The sequence below is a fragment of the Pseudorca crassidens genome, chromosome 2 (assembly GCF_039906515.1).
Source record: "Pseudorca crassidens isolate mPseCra1 chromosome 2, mPseCra1.hap1, whole genome shotgun sequence".
NCBI lineage: Eukaryota > Metazoa > Chordata > Mammalia > Artiodactyla > Delphinidae > Pseudorca > Pseudorca crassidens.
The window spans coordinates 43,920,686-43,943,142 of NC_090297.1; the positions used below are offsets into that span (position 1 = coordinate 43,920,686).

Consider the following 22,457-nt stretch of genomic DNA (forward strand, 5'->3'; position numbering starts at 1 on the left):
ATTTTTATGGCTGCATAATATCCCACTGTATTGATATACCCCTTTTTATTCATTTCTCAGTTGATGAACATTGGGTTGTTTTTACATTTTGGCTATTATAAATAATGCTACTATAAACATTAGTGTACACATTTGTGTGTGGGCATATGTTTTTATTTCTTTTGGGTGTATACCCAGGAGTGGAATTGCTGGATTAATTGCTGGATAAAATGGAAATGCTGGATTGGGGTGTATACCCAGGAGTGGAATTGCTGTGTTTAACTTTCTGAGGAACTTCCAAACTCTTTTCCAAAGTGGCTGCACCGTTTTATGTTCCCACCAGCAGTGTTACAAGAGTTCAGATTTCTCCACATCCTCACCAAAACTTGTTATCTGACTTTCTGATAGCCATCCTGGTGGATGTGAAGTGGCATCTATTGTGATTTTGATTTGCATTTCCCTAGTGACTAATTATGTTGAGCATTTTTTCATGTCCTTGTTGGCCATTTGTTTTTTCTCTTCGGAGAAGGCTCTATTCAGATTTTTTGCCTATTTCTTACTAGGTTATTTGCCTTTTATCATTGAGTTGTAAGATATGTCCCTCATCAAACATGGTTTGCAGTTATTTTCTCCCATTCTGTAGATTACTTTTCACTTTGTTGATAGTGTCCTTTTACTCACAAAAGTTTTTAATTTTGATGAAGTCCAATTTATCTTCTGTTGCTTATACTTTTGGTATCATATCTAAGAACCCATTGCCAAAGCCATTGCGAAGTGCTAAAGATTTTACACCTACATTTTCTTTTAAGAGTCTCATTGCTTTCACTCTTATGTTTAGTACTTTGGTCCATTTTGAAATAATTTTTGGCATGAGGTGTAAGGGTCCAGCTTCATTATTTTGCATGTGGCTATACAGTTGTCCCAGCACTATTTGTTAAAAAGGCTGTTCTTTTTTTTGTGTTGAATAGTCTTGGCATCCTTGTTGGAAATCAGTTGACCATTGATGTATGGGTTTATTTTTGTACTCTCAATTCTATTCCATTGATCGATGTGTCTATCCTTATGTCAGTACCAAGTAGCTTGATTACTGTTTGCTTTGTAGTGAGTTTTGAAATTGTTAAGTGTGAGTCTTCCAACTTTGTTCACCTTTTTCAGGATTGTTTTGGTTATTCTGGGTTCCTGATATTTCCATGTGAATTTGAGAATTGACTTGTCAGTTTCTACAAACAGTCCAGCTGGGATTTGAATAGGAATTGCATCAAATATGTATAATCAATTTGGGGATTATTGCCATCCTAACAGCATTAAGTCTTCTGATCCATGAATATGATGTCTTTCTATTTATTTAGATCATCTTTAGTTATTTTCACCAGTGTTTTACCATCTTAACGATCTGAAATCCTTAATACATGAGCGTGGGAGAGCTTTCTATTTATTTAAAATAGATCTTTAATTTATTTCAACAATGTTTTCTAATTTATGGGTATAAGTTTACATCTTTGTTAAATTTATTTCTAAGTATTTTATTCTTGATGCTGTTACACAATTGCTTTCTTAATTTCATTTTTGGATTGTTCATTTTTAGTGTACAGAAATCCAATTGATTTTTTTTTTTGTTTTTTTGTTTTTGCGGTACGCGGGCCTCTCACTGTTGTGGCCTCTCCCGTTGCGGAGCACAGGCTCTGGACGCGCAGGCTCAGCGGCCATGGCTCACAGGCCCAGCCACTCCGCGGCATGTGGGATCTTCCCGGACCGGGGCATGAACCCGTGTCCCCTGCATCAGCAGGCGGACTCTCAACCACTGAGCCACCAGGGAAGCCCCCAATTGATTTTTTTAAATTATTTTTAAAATTTTTATTAGGCTGTGCCATGCGGCATGTAGGATCTTAGTTCCCCATCCAGGGATCAAACCCGTGCCCCCTGCATTGAAAGCACGGAGTCTTAACCTCTGGACCACCAGGGAAGTCCCTACAATTGATTTTTTATGTTAATCATATACCCTGGAAACTTGCTGAATTGATTTATGTGTTTTAATAGTTTAAAGGATTTCTTAGAATTTTCTGTATACAAGATCATGTCATCTGCAAATGGAAATGGTTTTACTTCTTCCTTTCCAATTTGGATGCCTTTATTTGATTTTCTTGTCTAACTTCCCTGGCTAGAACCTCCAATACAAAGTTGAAGTATTGAAACATTCACCCTTTTCTTTTCCTGATCTTAGGGGGAAAGCATCTAGTCTTTTACCATTAAGAGTGATTTTAGCTTTGGGTTTTTTGTAATTGCCCTTAACAGGCTGAGGAGGTTCCCTTCTATTTTAGTTTGTTGAATGTATTCATCAGGAAGAGGGTGTTGGCTTTTTCTGCATTTGTTGAAATGTTCACGTGGGTTTTGTTTTTTATTCTTTTAATGTGGTGTATTACATTAATTTGCTTTTGGATGTTAATCCATGCTTTTCTGGGATAAATCCCACTTGGTCACATTGTATAAATCTTTTTGTTTATTACTAGATTCAGTTTGCTGGTAATTTGATGAAGATTTTTGCATCCATAATTTAAAAGGATTTTGGTCTGTGATATTCTGTTCTTGTGATGTCTTTATATGGATTTTTGTCATCAGGCTAAAACTGACCTCAATGAATTGGGAGGTGTTCTCTTTTTTTTTTTTTTAGAGGAGTTTGTGAAGAATTGGTATGTATTCTTCTTTAAATGTTTGGTAGATTTCAACAGTAAAGCCCTCTTGGCCTCTTTATGTGGATAGTTTTTTGATGATTAATTCAATCTGTTTACTTGTTATAGGTGTATTCATATTGTCTGTTTCTTCTTCAGTAGCTTTGGTAGTTTGTGTTATTCTGTCAATTTATCCGTTTCATTTAAATTATCAGATTTGTCAGCATACAGTCTGTTCGTGATATTTCTTTACAATTCATTCTTTACAATTCATATTTCTGCAAGGTCAGTAGTTCTGTCCCTTTCAATTCTCATTCTAGAAATTTGAGTTCTCTTTTTTTCTTGGTCAGTAGAGCTAAGTTTTGTCAACTTTGTTGATCTTTTCAAAAACCATCTTTTGATTTCATTGATTTTTTTTTTTTACTTTATTTTCTTTTCTGTCCTCCATTTCATTAATTCTCATTATAATTTTTATTATTTCCTTCCTCCTGCTCATTTTGTGTTTGGTTTGCTTTTCTTTTCCCTGTGTCTTAAGGTAGAAGTTTAGGTTATTGATTTGAGAGCTTCTTTTTTAAATATATGCAATTAGAGCTATAAATTTCCTTCAAGCACTGCTTTAGCTGCATCCTGTAAGTGTTTGTATGTTGTCTTTATTTTTCATTCATCTCAAATTATTTTCTGATTTTTCCCTTTTGATTTCTTCTTTGACCCACTGTGTTTTAAGGAATATATTGTTTAATTTCCAAATACTTTTGAATTTCCAGGTTTCTTTGTTATTGATTTTTAAATTCATTTAACTGTACTTTGAGAACATACTTTATTTCAGTTTTAAAAAATTTATTGAGATTTGTTTTTTGGCCCAATATGTGCTCTATTTTGGAGAATGTTCCAAGTGCATTTGAGAAGAATATATATTCTGCCATTATTGGGTGAGTTGTTCTGTAGATTTCTGTTAGATCTAGTTGGTTTATAATTGTTTTAATCTTCTATTTCACTGTCAATCTTTTGTAGTTTTTCTGTATAGAAAATAGTTTTTTAATCCTTTTTGTTATTCATGCTAAATAGGATATACATGTACTTTTAAAATATATTGTTGGGACTTCCCTGGTGGCACGGTGGTTAAGAATCTGCCTGCCAATGCAGGGGACACGGGTTCGAGCCCTGGTCTGGGAAGATCCCACATGCCGCAGAACAACTAAGCCTGTGTGCCACTACTACTGAGCCCGTGCTCTAGAGCCCATGAGCCACAACTACTTAGCCCGCTTGCCACGACTACTGAAGCCTGCGTGCCTAGAGCCTGTGCTGTGCAACAAGAGAAAACACTGCAATGAGAAGCCCGCGCACTGCAACGAAGAGCAGCCCCTGCTTGCTGCAACTAGAGAAAGCCCGTGTGCAGCAACAAAGATCCAATGCAGCCCCCCCACCCTAAGAAAAAATACATTGTTAGATTTGATTTGCTAATATTTTGTTGAGGTTTTTTTGTTATTGTTGAGGATTTTTGCATCTGTGTTCATGAGAGATATTGGTCTATAGTTTTCTTTCATAGTAGCTCTGTGGTTTGTTTCTTATTTTATTTTTTATTTATTTGGTTGCACCAGGTCTTAGTTGCGGCAGGCAGGCTCCTTAGTTGCGGCATGCAGGCTCCTTAGTTGTGGCTTGCAAACTCTTAGTTGCGGCATGCATATGAGATCTAGTCCCCTGACCAGGGATTGAACCCGGGCCCCCTGCATTGGGAGTATGGAGTCTTATCCACTGTTCCACCAGGAAAGTCCCAGGTGCTCTGTGGTTCTGGTGTTAGGGTAATGCTGGCCTCAAAGAATGAGTTAGGAGGTATCCACTGTGCTACTATGCTCTGCAAGAAATTGTAGAGAACTGGTACAATTTCTTCCTTAAATGTCTGGTAGAATTCACCAGTGAACCCATCCAGGTGCTTTTTGTTTTGGAAGGTTATTAATTATTGATTCAATTTCTTTAATAGATACAGATCCATTCACATTGTCTATTTCTTTTTGTGTGAGTTTTGGTAGATTGTGCCTTTCAAGGATTTGGTCCATTTAATTTAGGTTATCAAACTTGTGGGCATAGAGCTGTTCATAGTATTCCTTTCATATCCTTCTTTTAAAAAATTAATAAATTTATTTATTTTTGGCTGCATTGGGTCTTTGTTGCAGTGCACAGGCTTCTCATTGCGGAGGCGTCTCTTGCTGCGGAGCACAGGCTCCAAGCGTGCAGGCTTCAATAGCTGTGGCATGCGGGCTCAGTAGTTGTGGCTCATGGGCTCTAGAGTGCAGGCCCAGTAGTTGTGGCACATGGGCTCAGTAGTTGAGGCACGTGGGCCCTAGAGTGCAGGCTTAGTAGTTGTGGTGCACAGGCTTAGCTGCTCTGAGGCATGTGGGATCTTCCCAGACCAGGGCTCGAACCCATGTCCCCTGCATTGGCCGGCGGCTTTTCAACCACTGCACCACCAGGGAAGCCCATCATATTCTTTTTTTTTTTTTTTTTTTTTTTGTGGTATGCGGGCCTCTCACTGTTGTGGCCTCTCCCCTTGCAGAGCACAGGCTCCGGACAGGCAGGCTCAGCGGCCATGGCTCACGGGCCCAGCCGCTCCGCGGCATGTGGGGTCTTCCCGGACCAGGGCACGAACCCGTGTCCCCTGCATTGGCAGGCGGACGGACTCTCACCCACTGCACCACCAGGGAAGCCCCATCATATCCTTTTAATGTCCATGAGATCTGTAGTGATGTCCTCTCTCTCATTTCTGATATTGGTAATTTGTCTCTTTATTTTAGTCTGGCTAGAGTCTTACTGATTTTATTGGTCTTGTCAAAGAACCAGTTTATGGTTTTATTGATTTTTCCTTTATTGATCTGAGGTAACATTGGTTTATAACATTACTAGTTTTACACGTACAGAATATATTTCTACTTCCGTATAGAAATATGGTGTACCCACCACCAAAAATTTAGTTTCCTCTGTCACCATACAGTTGATCCCCTTTACCTGTTTTGCCCTCCCCTCCACTTCTTCCTGTCTGATAAACACTACTCTGTTTTTTCTATCTACATGTTTCTGTTTGCTTTAGTTTTTCTTATTTTGTTTGTTTATATTCCACATAAGAGTGAAATTATATGGTATTTGTCTTTCTCTGTCTGACTAATTTCACTGAGCATAATACCGTCAAGGTCCATCCATGTTGTCAGAAATGCTAAGATTTCATTTTTTTTAATGGCTGAGTAGTATTGCATTGTACATATTCCGCATCTTCTTTATCCATTCATCTGTTGATGGGCACTTAGATTGTTTCCATATCTTTGTTATTGTAAACAATGCTGCAGTCACCATAGGGGCGCATGTATCTTTTTGAATTAATGTTTTTGTATTCTTTGGATAACTACCCAGAAGTGGGATAGCTAGATTATATGGCAGTTCTATTTGTAATTTTGTGGGACTCTCCATACTGTTTTCCATAGTGACTGCACCAATCTACATTCCCACTAACAGTGTATGAGGGTTCCCACATCCTTGCCAGTACTTATTTCTTGCCATTTTGATAATAGGGTTTTTTTGGTACATCATTCATCCTCTTTATTTTTTTAATTTTCAAATTTGTGTATAATTTTTAAAGGTTATAGTCCATTTACAGTTATTACAGAATATTGGCTATATTTACTGTGTTGTACAGTACATCTTCGTAGCCTTTCTTACACCAGTAGTTTGTACTTCCCAGTCCCCTACCTCTATTATTGCCCACATACACACACTGGTAGTCACTAGTTTGTTCTCTATATCTGTGTGTCTTCTTCTTTTCTGTTATATTCACTAGTTTGTTGTATTTTTTTTAAGCTCCACATATAAGTGATATCATACAGTATTTGTCTTTCTTTGTCTGACTTATTTCACTTAGCATCATGCTTTCTGAATCCATCCATGTTGCTGCAAATGGGCAAAGTTTGTTCTCTTTTATGGCTGAGTAGTAGTCAATTTTATATAAATATAAATATATAAAATATATAAATATAAAAATTATATATAAAAATGTAATATATAAATATAAATGTTATATATATATACACACACACACACATACATATACACACCTTCTTTATCCATTCATCTTTATGTATGTTCCTGTTGCCATTTTCTTAATTATTTTGGGTTTGTTTTTGTAGGTCTTTTTCTCTTGTGTTTCCCACCTAGAGAAGTTCATTTAACATTTGTTGTAAGGCTGGTGTCCATTCATCTGTTGATGGACACTTCGGTTGCTTCCGTGTCTTTTTTTATTTTATTTTTTAATTTTATTTATTTATTTTTGGCTGCGTTGGGTGTTAGTTGTTGCGCGCGGGCTTTCTCTGGTTGCATAGAGCAGGAGCTACTCTTTGTTGCAGTGCATGGGCTTCCCATTGTGGTGGCTTCTCGTTGCGGAGCACAGGCTCTAGGCGCGTGGGCTTCAGTAGTTGTGGCTCGTGGTCTCTAGAGTGAAGACTCAGTCGTTGTGGTGCACGGGCTTAGTTGCTCCACAGCATGTGAGATCTTCCTGGACCAGGGCTCGAACCCGTGTCCCCTGCATTGGCAGGCAGATTCTTCACCACTGCGCCACCAGGGAAGCCCTGCTTCTGTATCTTGGTAGTTGTAAATAATGCTGCTATGAACATTGGGATGTATGTATCTTTTCAGATTAGTGTTTTCATTTTTTCTTCGGATGTATACCCAGGAGTGGAATTGCTGGTCATATGGTAGTTCAGTTTTTTTGAGAAACCTCCATGATGTTTTCCCCAGTAGCTGTACCAATTTACATTCCCACCCAACAGCATATGAGGGTTCCCTTTTCTCCACATCCTCGCCAACATTTGTTATTTGTGTTCTTTTTGATGATAGCCATTCTGACAGGTATAAGGTGACATCTCATTGTGGTTTTGATTTGCATTTCCCTGGTGATTAGGGATGTTGAGCATCTTTTTTTATGCCTGTTGGGCATATGCATGTCTTTGGAGAAATGTCTTTTCAGGTCTTTGCCCATTTTTAAATCGAGTTGTTTGTTTTTTTGATATTGAGTTGTATGAGCTGTTTATATGTGCATTGTGGATGGATGTTTTATTGGTTGTAGACTGAAGGGGAGAGACCACGGTAGTGTTTCACTCTGCCATGTTGCTGATGTTACTCTCTCTGCTCTAATTCTTATTTCTTTTCTTCTGCTTACTTTGAATTTAATTTGCTCTTCTTTTTCTAGTTTCCTAAAATGGGAACTTAGATTATTGATTTTAGATCTTTCTTTTCTAATATATGCATTCAGGGCTATAACTTCCCCTCTAAGCACTGCCTTTGCTGCATCCCATAGATATTGATAAGTTGTGTTTTCATTTTCATTTAATTCAAAATATTTTTCAGTTTCTCTTCACATTTTTTCTTTGACTCATGTTATTTAGAAGTGTGTTGTTTAATCTCCATGTATTTTGGGATTTTCCAGTTATTTTCTTTTTTTTTAAAGAAACTGGTCATTTGTTTTGTAAAGTGTCCTACAATCTGGACTTTACCATTGTTTGACTGCAATGATTTGACATGTTTCTCTGATCCTTGTAATTCCTATAAATTGGAAATTAGAGGTAGAGTCTTGATCAGATTCAGGTTTGATGTTTGGTAGTGCCCTATACTTCTTAAGGGTGTGAATAAAGTCTGATTGCCTGGTTGTTTTTCACTTTTGGTGGCCAGATGATTGTTACCTTCCTAGATTTATTAAATCATCAGGGGTTCTTGTATGTATGACAATGTTTATTACTCTCAACTTTCCTGGCTTAGAGTACTTTGTTTTTCTGTTTTTTAATTTTATCCTTGGTTACTATTCCACAGTTTCGTTTGTATGCCTCTGTTTCTCCATATATATGTGAAATGTTTTATGTTCCTCAAGTTTCTGTCTTGGGTACCCTTCTCACTTTGTACACTACCTGGGTAATTTTGTTTGATTTAGCTACCACTTCTACTTGAATTTCCCAGAGTTTCCAGTGCAAGTCTTTATTCTAAGCTCCAGAACCACATATCCAGGATGCCTCTTACATATCTTATAACTCTTCTCTGGGCTGCTGAATCATCATATTCTTTTGGTTTTTCTTCTACCTCAGTGGCTGCTGCTTATCTGTCTGCTCATCTAGCTTCCCTTGAAGGGTAGTACAGAAAGGGTAAGAGTTCTGGCTTTGGTGCCAGACTATTTGGGTTTGCCACCATTTCCATGGGCCAGTTACTTAAGTTCCTTATGCCTCATCTCATCTGTAAAGTATGACTAATAGTAATACATACTTCATTGGGTTTTATGAGGATTCAGGGAGTTAGTATATCTAAAATGTTCAGAACATTCAAAAATGGTTAGTTATTATCATGGCTATTATTCCTCATTCTGCTATTTGATCTTAAACGTAGATGCTTTTTGGTACTTGGTCCTTGTTCCTCTTCTTCTTACATTCTCATGTCATCCATTCCCATGGTTTTAAATACTGTCTCTATGCTGATTAATTCCAAATATTTATGCTTCAGTCTTTTAGATTTAAAATATGTAGAACTGAGAAGGCCTCGGCTGATCTTATGGGAAGTCCTGAAGGTGGAATAACTACTCAGATCTGTGTTGCATTAGGGCGTGAGGGCTGGATCTTTATACCTCCCAACACAGTCTTGGGATATGGGTTTCCATGGGAAAGTGGTATGACCATGGGTGAAGCAGTTCTTTTCAGCTGATGCAGTCCCCATAGATGAGGGCTGTCAGTTGGTGGCATTCCCAGCAGCTCAAGTAGTAAGTCCTTTATCTCTAAATGTGATCTGGTGTCCCATCACAGCATCTGCTACACTGCCATTTCCTCCCATCTCAAAATCTTCCTAGTTGTTCAGTGACTTAGGAGTCATTTTTCATTCCTCCTCCCTCTACCCTTGATTCTGTTGACACATTTTCTGTCTTCAAAATACATATCTCAAACGTTCTTTTCCTCCTAGCCCCTGTCATTGACACCTTTCTCTTACTTCTCCCCTGGTCTCCCAAATGGTTTCCTTACCTCCAATTCTGCCGCTCGCCAAGCTCTGCCACACGGCAGAGAGCAGTCCTCTCATACCTTAATCAGATCTGTCTACACCTCTGTCACTCTTTAAAGGCTTCTCCTTGTACTTAGGATAAAATGCCAATTATTTACCCTGGCCTGTAAGGTCTGACTCTTGCCTCTGTCTCTAACCTGTCAGATGCTGGTATCCCGTTCACCAACTATGCTTCAGCCACACTGCTTTTCTCTCATTTCACAGAAAAAGCCAAGCTCTTTCCCATATCAGGTCTTTAGCTCCTCGTGTCTGGAATGACAGCTGCCTTTGCTTTTCATATCCTTTTGGTCTCAGCTTAAATGTCGCCTCCTCATACCTCACCGAGAGACAGAAGATTCTTGTCCTCCTCCTCCTTTTCCCCACCCCTGTATTATATTCTTGTCTTGTTTGTTTCCTTTAGAACACTGACTACATTTTTAATGTTAGTAGTATTCTGCTTGTTTTATATTCTTTTGTATCTGTGTTCTCCTTCTAGGATGTAAATAAACCCCAAGATGGCAGGAGCCATGTCTGTCTCATTCACCGTCCTCAGCTTGTAGCATAGCACTTTGCATACCTTGAGCACTTGATATTTGTTGAATAAATGTAATAAGTTCCTTCTCAAAGCCTTGAATATTGGGGTTTCCTTTTTCCTATCTTAGTAGCACAGACCAACTCAAACTGGGAACTTGTGAACCATCTTATACACCTTTTTCCTCAATTCTTTCCCCTAGTCCATTCAGCTACCATGTTCTGTCAGTTTAAACTTTCATTTCTCATCATTAAAATCATTAATAATCTCTTGCCCCATCTCACTCCCATCAAATACCATCCTAATTCTTGTTACATTATCACATAATTGGTCTTTCTAAAAAAATAATTATGACCATTTTGTTTTTGCTTAAAAATTTTGAGTTGTTCATTGTTGTTTATAGGGTAAATGTCTGCGTTTCCTAGCTTTGTTTACGGGCCCCATCTGCCTTTTACCTCCCTCTCCACTTTCACTTCCAGCCATGCTTCCCCTTGTACGCTATGGGCCAGTAGCACTGATCTACTTAGGGTCATTCTGGAAAATCTGTTGTTCTGTGCCTCCGTGTCTTTGGCGTGTTCTTCCACCTTCCACCTTCACCCTGGGAGACTGATATTCCATCTTAAAAACCTTCCCCGATGTTAACCTCATTTGTATTAATTCAGTACCTGGTATGAATCACCATTGGATATAATACATTATTATAATAATTTATTTGCCTGACATGCTTCCTAGACTGAATTCTTTATGGTCACAGGTGTCTAATTACCTTGTGAGCCTATTACTTAACGTGGGATCTCACACATAGAAGATGCTTAGTAAATCGTTTCTAAATGAAATCTAGTGTAACCCACTCATTTTACAGATGAGGAAAATGAGGCCTAGAGAGGTAAGTGACTTACCAAAGGCTGTGCACTAATTTGGTTAAAAGTAGTCATTAGTGCTGTTTTCATATTATATACCCTATACTTACCTACCTCTTTTATTTTGTTCTTTTTTTTCTGTGAACAAGGTTGCTGTGGTTAAAACTGTGGGCTCTGGAGTCAAACTGGTTTTGATGCTTGATTCTTCCACACATTTTGACCTTGAGCAAGTTACTTAACCTCTTTAAGCTCGAGTTTCCTCAGCTATAAGATGGTAATAATCATAGTTCTTTTATGGTGTTATTGTAAAGAGTAAATGAGATGATTTGAGTAAAGGGTTTAGAACAGTGCTTGGCACAGAGTAAGCAGTAAATGTAGGTCATTATTGTTGTTATTATTAGCATCTGTCAAAGTTCTTTGGCCATAACACCTCCTGGAAAAGGCATGAGATTTAGTTGTTATTACGAGCTGGTTCTTGTTCTCTTATAGGCAAGCTGACTGATAGAACGGCAAGCATTTTCCGAGGCAACCAAATGAAACTGAAGCTGGTCAGTATTCAGAAAGCTAAAATATCTACAGCTGCGTTCATACAAGCCTTCTGCCATCACAGACTCATTGAACTGGATGCTACTGCAGTACACACTGACCTCTCAATTCCAGACATCCTAAGTGGACTCTGCAGCAATAGCTGGATCCAGCAAAACCTCCGATGTCTCCTGTTGGACTCAGCAAGCATCCCTCGCAATTCAAGACTGTTGTTCTTTGGTCAGCTCACCGGTCTTCGCATCTTAAGTGTTTTCAGTGTTTGTTTTCATAGTGAAGACCTGGCTAATGTTTCTCAGTTACCCAGACTGGAAAGCTTGGATATCTCTAATACTCTGGTCACTAACATCTCTGCACTCCTCACCTGTAAGGATCGACTCAGATCTCTCACAATGCACTATCTAAAATGCCTGACCATGACCAAACCACAGATTCTCGCAGTCATTAGAGAACTTAAATGTCTGCTTCACCTTGATATATCTGATCACAGGCAACTCAAGTCAGATCTAGCTTTTCATTTGCTACAGCAGAAGGATATTCTGCCTAACATTGTGTCACTGGACATTTCTGGGGGCAGTTGCATCACTGATGAAGCTGTAGAACTGTTTATACAGCAGCGGCCTGCGATGCAATTTGTGGGACTGTTGGCTACGGATGCTGGTTATTCTGAATTCTTTGCTACAGCGCAAGACTTGAGGGTTTGTTCTTTACTGAAATAAGTTTGTTTCATTTGTTCAAAACAGTTTTAAGTTTTTGTTGTATATCAGAATCTGTACTAGGCATTAGGGTTACAAAGACAGATTAAAAAATTCTTAAGGAGCTTAATTAAGAATTATTGCGTAGCTACTGTGTGGTAGGTTGTGAAAATATAACTGTAAACAAGATACAGTCCTAGCCTCCACGTCTTCGAGTCTGGTTTGATAATGATAAGCAGAGCCATTTATACATTACCTCTTATGTGCCAGATGTCATGCACATTGTTTTTTATGGATGAGGAAATGGAAGCTCAGGGAAGTTAAGCTACTTATCCACAGTCATAGAAGTATTAAATGATAGAGCTGAGACTTGTATCCTGGTCTTTGTGACTCTAAAGCTAGTGTTTTCACCTCTAGTAACAGCTAAATATAATGAATAAGGCAGGTGATCAATATGCCTAACACCTTTTTTGGTGAAGGTATGACAAAAAGCAATTTTTAGAAGAGTCTTAAGAAAAAAGCATTGAACACTGCTGGAATATGTTTATAGCCTCTCATGGTGCTGTTTTTAAAGCAGCATATATTTAAATATCTAGAATATTTCTCTTTTAAAACAGTGGCTTTCTACCTCAGTTGTACATTATAAACACTTTGGGAGCTTTAAAATACACTGAATTTCTCCCCAGAGATTCTGATTTCATTGGTCTGGGACTTGTTCTGGGCATCAGGATTTTGAAAGCTTGCACGTAATTCTAGCGTGCAGCCGAGGTTCAGAACCACCACTTTAAAAGAACCCCTTTAAAAAAATAATTATACCGTATGTAATTTTTCCTAGGGTGAGAGAGAAAAGTGATTTACAGTCATTAGTTGTTTTCACAGTTTTATTCTTTTGATTTGAAAATAGCAATTGTTGTATTTTAAAGTCCTTTTAATTTTCTGGCTTGTTAATGAAGGTGGAAGCCATCAGTTACATCATTAGGCTACAAATAGATAATTTGAACTTTCAAATTAAATGTGTATAGTAGAGATGTTTACCATGAATGAACACCTAGGCCAGTTTCAGATTAATGGCATTTAGTGTCACAATGATCAAAAGACCACAGTGATTTAAAAAAATAGATTTTAACACATCAACTCCTGATATATACAGTAATATTGGACAAGTGCTAGACTATTCTGTAGGCAGATTATGCATGTAGTTAAGATACTGTCAAAGTGGGTACACCAAAAGAAAATGAGAGAAGTCTTCTTTCAGTAACCTTTATCTGGTATACATGTAAGTTTAGTTTATTTTGAAAATTTTAAATTATGCCTTATATACAGTGTTGGATATTGTGGGGATGGAGAGGAGAGACCATAATCTTCCTAGTACTAAGAAACTCTAAAGATCTTAATCTAGACTTACATGGAGTGTAAGGTATGGTAAGTTTAAAAGGTGTTTTTCAGAAAATCTTATATTTAAGAGAAACATGTATTGCTAGAATCAGATGCAAAATATACTAAGTATTTTTGTTTGGGTTAATCAAAAGTTTGCTTAAATTAAAATGGATAAAATTAAGTGTTAGTGAAAACCTAACAGAACAAGTATGTGTTATTTCCTGCACCCAGTGTTAGAGTGGGCAACGTGTACTTAATTGCTTTAAAATGGGTGGAAAGGGCACCCGCCATTAGTATTAAGAGCCATGTAACATTTTCATTTGCTAAGAAATCCTTGTTGATCCACTGGTGGGGCGTAGCAAGAATCCCTTTTGAGGATTGTTTTGTAATGACATCTGTAGGAAGCCCTGGAGAGAGAGGGTGATGCAACAGCTATCTGGTCTTCCGCTTAGCCTTACTATGGCTTATCCTTTGTTTCTCTTTCAGCTCTTACATCTGGATGATCACAAAAATTTAAAAAATTTTAGAATATATCCAGCGTTTAGATTCTTAATAATGTGTAGGTCGTTGGGCAGTTGATCTATGTATAGTACTTGAAAAATTATTTTTAAATAATTTTTAACTTTGCAGATCACTAACTTTAAACATTTTTCCAAATTTGTTTTTTCATATTTTATCTCTATATGCACGTGTACACACACGTGCACACACACACGCACAGAGTTTTTTTCTTGAGGGTAGGTTGCATACATCATGTCCCTCTGCCCCTTAACATACTTTAGTTTGTATATCCTAGAGCAAGGATAGTCTCCTGGACTCTTCCGAGAGCAAGGATAGTCTCAAGGATGACCACAGTGCAGCTATCAAATTTCAGGGAATTTAGCATTGATGCAATACTTTTATATAATCTACTATATATATTATCCCAGTAATGCCCTTTATAAAATATTTTTCCTTTTAGTCCAGGATTATTTTTGCATTCAGTCGTCATATTTCTTTATAATTTAAACTAGAAGAGTTCCTTAGTCCTTCCTGTCCTTTGTTACATTGATATTTTTGAAGAATACAGACCAGCATTGTTTCGTTGGCTTTTTTGAAGAATACTCCTCATTTTGGGTTAGTCTGATGCTTCCTCATAATTATATTCAGGTTCTCCCATCTCTGCCCGGAATACCACATAAGGGTTGTTGTGTCCTTCTCAAGTATATTACAACATGAAGCACACAGTGCCCCTCATTAGTGAAGTTACTTTTCATCACTTGGTCAAAGTATTGTTCAGGTACTAGGTAAAATAGCCAGGTGCAGATAAAATATTATCTATATACTGTTGTATTGTTTCTACACTACATAGGTAATACTATTCCTCTTGAAACTAATAAGCAATATATAAGATATTAGAAGACTATGCCAATATCCTGGTCCTCATCAAACTTTCTGATCTAGATACAGCATCCATTGATGTTTCTTACCTGAACCAATCTTTACTGCAGTGGTTGCGAAGTGGTGATTTTCCAACTCCAGCTCTCCTTTCTACATTTAGCATGTCTAACGTATCCTTAATGTGGACTCATTGATTCCTGATGTTTTCAATGATTTATAGTTCATTACTCTTTTTTTTTTTTTTTCTTTTATTTTGCGGTATGTGGGCCTCTCACTGTTGTGGCCTCTCCCGTTGCGGAGCACAGGCTCCGGACACGCAGGCTCAGCGGCCATGGCTCACGGGCCCAGCCACTCCGCGGCATGTGGGATCTTCCCGGACCAGGGCACGAACCCGTGTCCCCTGCATCGGCAGGCGGACTCTCAACCACTGCACCACCAGGGAAGCCCCTCATTACTCTTCTTAATTATTGTGATGCTCAATTTGTCACAGGTTGGCCAATGAGAGCTCCCGTGTCAGTTTTTACATGCCCCCATTTTTGTTGTTGTTATTATTTTGAGTACTTCTTTACTTTCTGGCAAACTAAGATTTTCTAGGCTTCTTATACTTCTCTGTTTTGGCCTTGGAATTAGACATTTCTCCCAGAAGCCCTGGTTCCTTTTAGGAGGAAACCAATATTTGAGTACTAGATGTGTTTTTAAGCCCTTTCAGCAAACAGAGCCAAGAAATAGATGAAGTAAGTTTAAAAGTGATACTTCCACATGACCATCCTCACACTGTTCTTTGCCCTTCCACATTCTGTATTTGTATCTCTCTTTCCCACAGTGAGAACTTTGGCTCTCAAAAGCGTCAGCACATTTGCTTAATCCTACAACACATATAAAATAGTTTCAGAGTTGCTACACCTATACTACTTGTTTTTTTCTTTTACATTATTTATTTATTTATTCGGTTGCGCCGGGTCTTAGTTGCAGCAGGAGGGCTCCTTAGTTGCGGGTCTCCGGCTCCTTAGTTGTGGCATGGAACTCTTAGTTGAGGCATGCATGTGGGATCTAGTACCCTGGCCAGGGATTGAACCCGGGCCCCCTGCATTGGAGCGCAGAGTCTTAAACACTGCGCCACCAGGGAAGTCCCACACCTATACTATGAAACACAAACCTACTAAAAAAAGTTGAAGATATGTTTGCAGTTCTTTCTTTTCCCTCTTGACTGAGAGTATCGTCAAAGTACTAAGCACATATATTTAGGTTTTAAAATTTCCTCTTCTTACACAATAGGTAGCATAGTATATGTACTCTACACTTTGCTTTTTTTACTAAGCAGTATGTCTTGGAAATCATCCTGTGTCAGTTCATGTTCCCGTTTTTTGGGAGGGGATGGTAAAATACATATAACATAAAATTTATCATTTTAATCTTTTTTAAGTGTATAGTTCAGTGGTTTTACATACATTCATAATTTTGTTCAACCGTCACCACCATTCATCTTCATAGCTCTTTTCATCTTGTAAGGCTGAAATTCTATACCCATTAAACTGTAACTCCCATTACCCCTTCTCCCTGGACCCTGACAACTCCCATTCTACTTTTGTCCCTATGAATTTGACTATTCTAACTACCTCATGTAAGTGGAATCATACAGTACTTGTCTTTTTGTGACTGGCTCATTTCACTTTGCATAGCGTCCTCAGGGTTCATCCGTGTTGTGGCATACTGCCTTTTTCAGGTTGAATAACATCCATTATGTGTTTACCACATTTTGCTTCTCTGTTTATCATCGATGAACACTTGGGTTGCTTCCATGTTTTGGCTGTGTTGGTAATTGTGAATAATGTTGTTACAAGCATGGGTATACAAATATCTCTTTGAGACCCTGCCTTTGTTTTTTTTTTGCTGTGCCACACAGCTTGAGGGATCTCAGTTCCAGGGATTGAACCTGGGCCACAGCAGTGAAAGCCCGGAATCCTAACCACTAGGCCACCAGGGAACTCCCAAGACCCTGCTTTTAATTCTTTTGGTATATATCCTGAAGTGGAATTGCTAGATCTTATGGTAATTCTATTAATTTTTTGAAGAACTGCCATACTGTTTTCTACAGCAGCTGTACAATTTTACATTCCCACTAACAGTGCACAAATCTTCCGTTTTCTTCACATACTTGCGAACATATATTATTTTCTGTTTTTTAATTTTAAATTTTTTATTTTTTAAAGGTTAGCAGAGACATTAAAAAATTTTTTTAACATCTTTATTGGAGTATAATTGCTTTACAATGATGTGTTAGTTTCTTCTGTATAACAAAGTGAATCAGCTATATGTATACATATATCCCCATATTCCCTCCCTCTTGCGTCTCCCTCCCACCCTCCCTATCCCACCCCTCTAGGTGGACACAGAGCACCGAGCTGATCTCCCTGTGCTATGCGGCTGCTTCCCACTAGCTAGCTGTTTTACATTTGGCATATATGTCCATGCCACTCTCTCACTTCATCCCAGCGTACCCTTCCCCCTCCCCATGTCCTCAGGTCCATTCTCTACATCTGTGTCTTTATTCCTCCTGCCCCTAGGTTCTCCAGAACCGTTTTTTTTTTTTTTTTTAAGATTCCATATATATGTATTAGCATACGGTATTTGTTTTTCTCTTTCTGACTTACCTCACTCAGTATGACAGAGTTTGGTCCATCTACCTCACTACAAATAACTCAATTTTATTGTTTCTTTTTATGGCTGAGTAATATTGCATTGTATATATGTGCCACATCTTCTTTGTCCATTCATCTGTCTGGCTATTGTAAATAGCAGCAGAGACTTTAAAAAAATTTTTTTAAATTTATTTTTGGCTCGGTTGGGTCTTTGTTGCTGCACACAGGCTTTCTTTCTATTTGTGGCAAGCGGGGGGCTACTCTTTGTTGCGGTGCACAGGCTTCTCATTGCGGTGGCTTCTCTTGTTGTGGAGCACAGGCTCTAGACGTGTGGGCTTCAGTATTTGCAGCACACGGGCTCAGTAATTGTGGCACGTGGTCCCTAGAGTGTATGGGCTTCAGTAGTTGTGTGTGGGCTCAGTAGTTGTGGCGTGTGGGCTCAGTAGTTGTGGCATGCGGGCTCTAGGGCACATGGACTTCAGTAGTTGTGGCTTGTGGGCTCTAGAGCACAGGCTCAGTAGTTTTGGCGCACGGACTTAGTTGCTCCATGGCTCGTGGGATCTTCTGAGACCAGGGATCAAACCCATGTCCCCTGCATTGGCAGGTGGATTCTTAACCACTGTGCCACCAGGGAAATCCCTGTTTTTAAATTTTTTAGTAGTAGCCATACTAATGGATGTGAGGTGGTATCTCATTGAAGTTTTTTTTCTTTTTACAGGGATAACCCTTTTAATTTTTATTTTATTTATTTTTTTGGCTGTACTGTGCGGCCTGTGGCATTTTAATTCCCTGACCAGGAATCGAACCGACACTTCTTGCATTGGAAGCACGGAGTCTTAACCACTGGGCTGCCAGAGAAATCCCTTGAAGTTTTGATTTGCATTTCCATACTGATCAGTGATATTGGGCGTCTTTTATAAGGAGCTTATTGACCATTGGTATGTCTTTGAAGAAACGTCTGATGAAGTCCTTTGCCAACTTTTAAATCAGGTTGCTTGGGGTTTTTTTTGTTGTTGTTGTTGAGTTATAGGAGTTCTTTATGTAGTCTGGATATTAATTCCTTATGATATATGATTTTCAAATATTTTCTCCCATTCTCTGGGTTGTCTTTTTTCATGAAGTTCAGTTTGTCTGCATTTCTTTTGTTGCTTGTTCCTTTGGTGTCATATCCAAGAAATCACTGCCAAGTATAATATTGTGAAGATTTTGCCCCATGTTTCCTTGTAAGAGTTTTATAGTTTTAGGTCATAAATTTAAGTCTTTGATCCATTTTGAGTTGATTTTTTTATTGTAAGATTTTTAAAAACTATTAATTTAAAAAAAATTTGGCTGTATTGGGTCTTTGTTGTTGCTGCGTGTGGGCTTTCTCTAGTTGTGGCGAGTGGGGGCTACTCTTCATTGCGGTGCATGGGCTTCTCATTGAGGTGGCTTCTCTTGTTGCGGAGCACGGGCTCTAGGTGTGCGGGCTTCAATAGTTGTGGCACGTGGGCTCAGTAGTTGTGGCTCGTGGGCTCTAGAACACAGGCTCAGTAGTTGTGGCACATGGGTTTAGTTGCTCCGTGGCACGTGGGATCTTCCCGGACCAGGGCTCAAACCCGTGTCCCCTGCATTGGCAGGTGGATTCTTAACCACTGCGCCACCAGGGAAGCCCCAGGGACTGTGTCTTTTGATTTTTCTTCTTTTTCCTTTTGAATGGACTATGCTTTCCTATTTTTTAATATGCTTTATGATTTGTTTTTGTTGTTGTTGAAAACTGGACATTTGAAACTAATAATATGGAAACTCTGGAAATCAGGTTTTTTTCCTTTCCTGGGTTTTGATGCTTTTGTTATTGTTTTTGTATTTTGGGTCTGTGTTGAGGATCAGCCTGAAGTATAAACTTTAAGGTCTTTTTAGGTCTTTTTTGAGCCTTTTCCTGGGCATGTGCAGTCACTTTGGAATTTCCTTTGTATATGCAGTTGTTTTGAATGTCATAGTCATTAATGTCTCCTAAAAGGGGAAAAAGAAAACAATGAAGGGGCAGCCCTTTAAATCCCCTGGAAGTCACTTTAGCTGTGGGAGAGGGGCTTTGAACAGTTGGTGGGGTGGGGGTGCAACAACAGTGGCTGCTCACCTCTTTGTACCTGTTATCAGAAGCAGCAAGCAGTGATCAGAGCACGGATCCCTGATATTTGGAGGGCAGGGTCCGTTTTCCCACATGGGCTCTCACAAGCTAAGTGCAGGGAGCTCTAGGAGCATGTGCTGGTGTCTGGGGGGTAGGTTGGGGCATGGACAGCGGTTATTGTGGTAAGAGCTGAAATTTATGGAATTGAACCACAATTTACTGTCCATACTTCCTCTAGAAGTTGCAAGCATGGATATAAACTCCTTTGTTTACTTTTTTTTTCCTTATTTCTTGAAAATGCTTGTCCACTGTTACATTGCTTTGTGTGTTGCTTGTTAAGTCTGATGACAATCTAATTCTCTAATTTGTTTGATCTTTTTATGTGAAGGCCCTGAAGATTTTTTTCTTTATCTTTAAATTTAATCCTTATATTGTGCTATGTCTCAGACTTGATCTGGGTCAGTTTTCCCAGGTAGCTGGTAGATTATTTCAGTGTATTGATTTAGGTCTTTTTTTTATTTCTGGAAAGTTTTTCTTGGTAGTAGTTTTAAACATTAGTTCATTTCTTCCCCAGGAACTTCAAGTATATGTGTGTTGGATCTTCTTTATTTTTTTCTATATAAGCACTCAATCTTAGATTCCTTTTTACTTCTTCTTTCTTAAAATTTCTTTCTCTTGTTTATTTCTTGCATTTCTTCTCCTTACTAAATATTTATTCAACTCTACTCTTCCTTGGGTACTTTGTAACTTAATTTTTGTTTGATATGATTTTGTCTTTTTCCTGAGTTTAATCATCCCTTGTTTCATCTTTCTGTTGAAGGTGTTTTTTCACATCCTAACATGCTGATTAAGAAGATTTAATTCAGTTTAAAGTCCTGTGTTACAATTTTCTTCTGATTTGTTGTTGGTTTATGGGAAGAGTTTTTCTCAGCTGAAATGTGTAGATTTGCTTTTTAAAAAATTTCTTACAGTAGCTTTTATGGAATTGGTTTGAATCTTTTTATTTATTGGCATTTAATTGACAGGGTTCCTAATTCAAAAGCACTCTTCTGTCAATTTAATGATGTGATGTTTCTTCAATGGGTGATGTGACTACTGGTCATGGTGGAGTGGAGAAGAGGTTGTTTTTCTTCTTTTCATTTTGTAGGATCCTGAATTTTACCCCTTTATTTTCTTCTTTTCTTCACCACCCAGGAATGCTGAAAACTGCATAATATCTAGTTTTATCTACATTCTTTGTTGATTTGATGGTTTGGATCAGGAGGATACCATTATCCTCCAGACCCAAAGTCTATATATAGACTTTCTGAAATTATTACTTCAGTGGTAGCAAGGAAGAATTATATTAATATTAATTAATTAATTATATAACTGGTTAACTCCTTTTTCATCTTAGTTATTTTACGTGGTCTTTTCCCTGTCTTTTATTGTCTAATTCATTCTATATGAGTACTTAGAAGACGTGCATTCATGGTTATTTATTGGTTGTTTAAGAATTTCCATGCTAGCTAGTATTCAGTTGCGGTCTCAACTGTAGTATAGTTGTAGGGAGATGGTATTTGAATCTGGCCCCACCACTTAACTGGTTTGTTACATTTAACAATGTACATCACCTCTCTGGACCCACCATGTAGAAATGAGGTTGAGAAGAACTTTTACCTACTAGAATTATGATTGAATGAGATCAAGCTCTTAAAACATTTAAGCTCTTAAAACATTTAAGTGAAAATCTGTTGTTTCAAACACTGGACACGCTCTAAAAGCCTGTGCTTGAAGGTGAATGGTGAAACCTATTGGTAACATCCTTGTTTTCCAGGTTGCCGGAGGAGCCAATATGAGTCAGATTTCAGAAGCACTGAGCCGATACAGGAATAGGTCATGTTTTATGAAGGAAGCTCTCTACAAGCTCTTCGCAGAGACATTTGCAACGCAAGTAGCCATGCCTGCTATTTTAAAGGTAACTGCACCTCAGAAATGTAGTTTTTATTACTACTTATTATTTGGTTCAATTAAAGTTGTTCATCAGACACGATGAATATGGTTAACTTATATGCCTTATTCTATCGTGAGGCAAAGTGCCCTCACAAATAGAGGAGAATGGTGTTAGGCTTAAACTGCTAGAACATCTCTTGTTTTGAGCCTCTGAATCAATTAGAATCATTCAAATTTTTGAATTTGGTCTGAGCAGGGGATTCTAGAAGCATTGCACTATTTTGTCTAAAGCAGGACTTAATCTTTAAACATGAATTCACTTTGCCTAAACATTGTTTTATTTCTTTACTCTTTAAAATCTAAAATATGGTTTTCTGAAAGAAAACACAGTATCCCCAATAAGAACAGAACAAAATAACAATAATTGAAGGTAACCAAGTCTACCGTTTAAAGTTATTTTGTGAATAAAGTAAAATTACCAGTATCGATCGGGCCAACTTTGCTTTGGTTTACGGAAGAATGAATTTATTTTAAATGTAATTGGAAGTTTTAAGTGGTTTGGGAAGGAAAACTGCAATTATTTAAAATTAAATGTAACATAAAAATGAAGAGTCTTAAAGTCACCTTGTTTTTATCATTTGTAACTTTTTGTAGTTCCATAAAACTAGGGCTATTTCTGTACCATGGGAGATTAGATTTATTC

General features: G+C 38.1%; 1 protein-coding gene across 1 annotated transcript in view; it reads left to right on the forward strand.

Moving 5' to 3' along the window:
• ZYG11A (zyg-11 family member A, cell cycle regulator) overlaps nucleotides 1-22,457 on the forward strand; it is a 58,123-nt gene that overhangs the window by 15,355 nt on the left and 20,311 nt on the right. Inside the window, exons 3-4 of the mRNA XM_067726159.1 lie at nucleotides 11,574-12,325; nucleotides 21,639-21,779. Coding sequence (XP_067582260.1) covers nucleotides 11,574-12,325; nucleotides 21,639-21,779 — 893 coding nt within the window. The remainder of the gene's footprint in view (nucleotides 1-11,573; nucleotides 12,326-21,638; nucleotides 21,780-22,457) is intronic.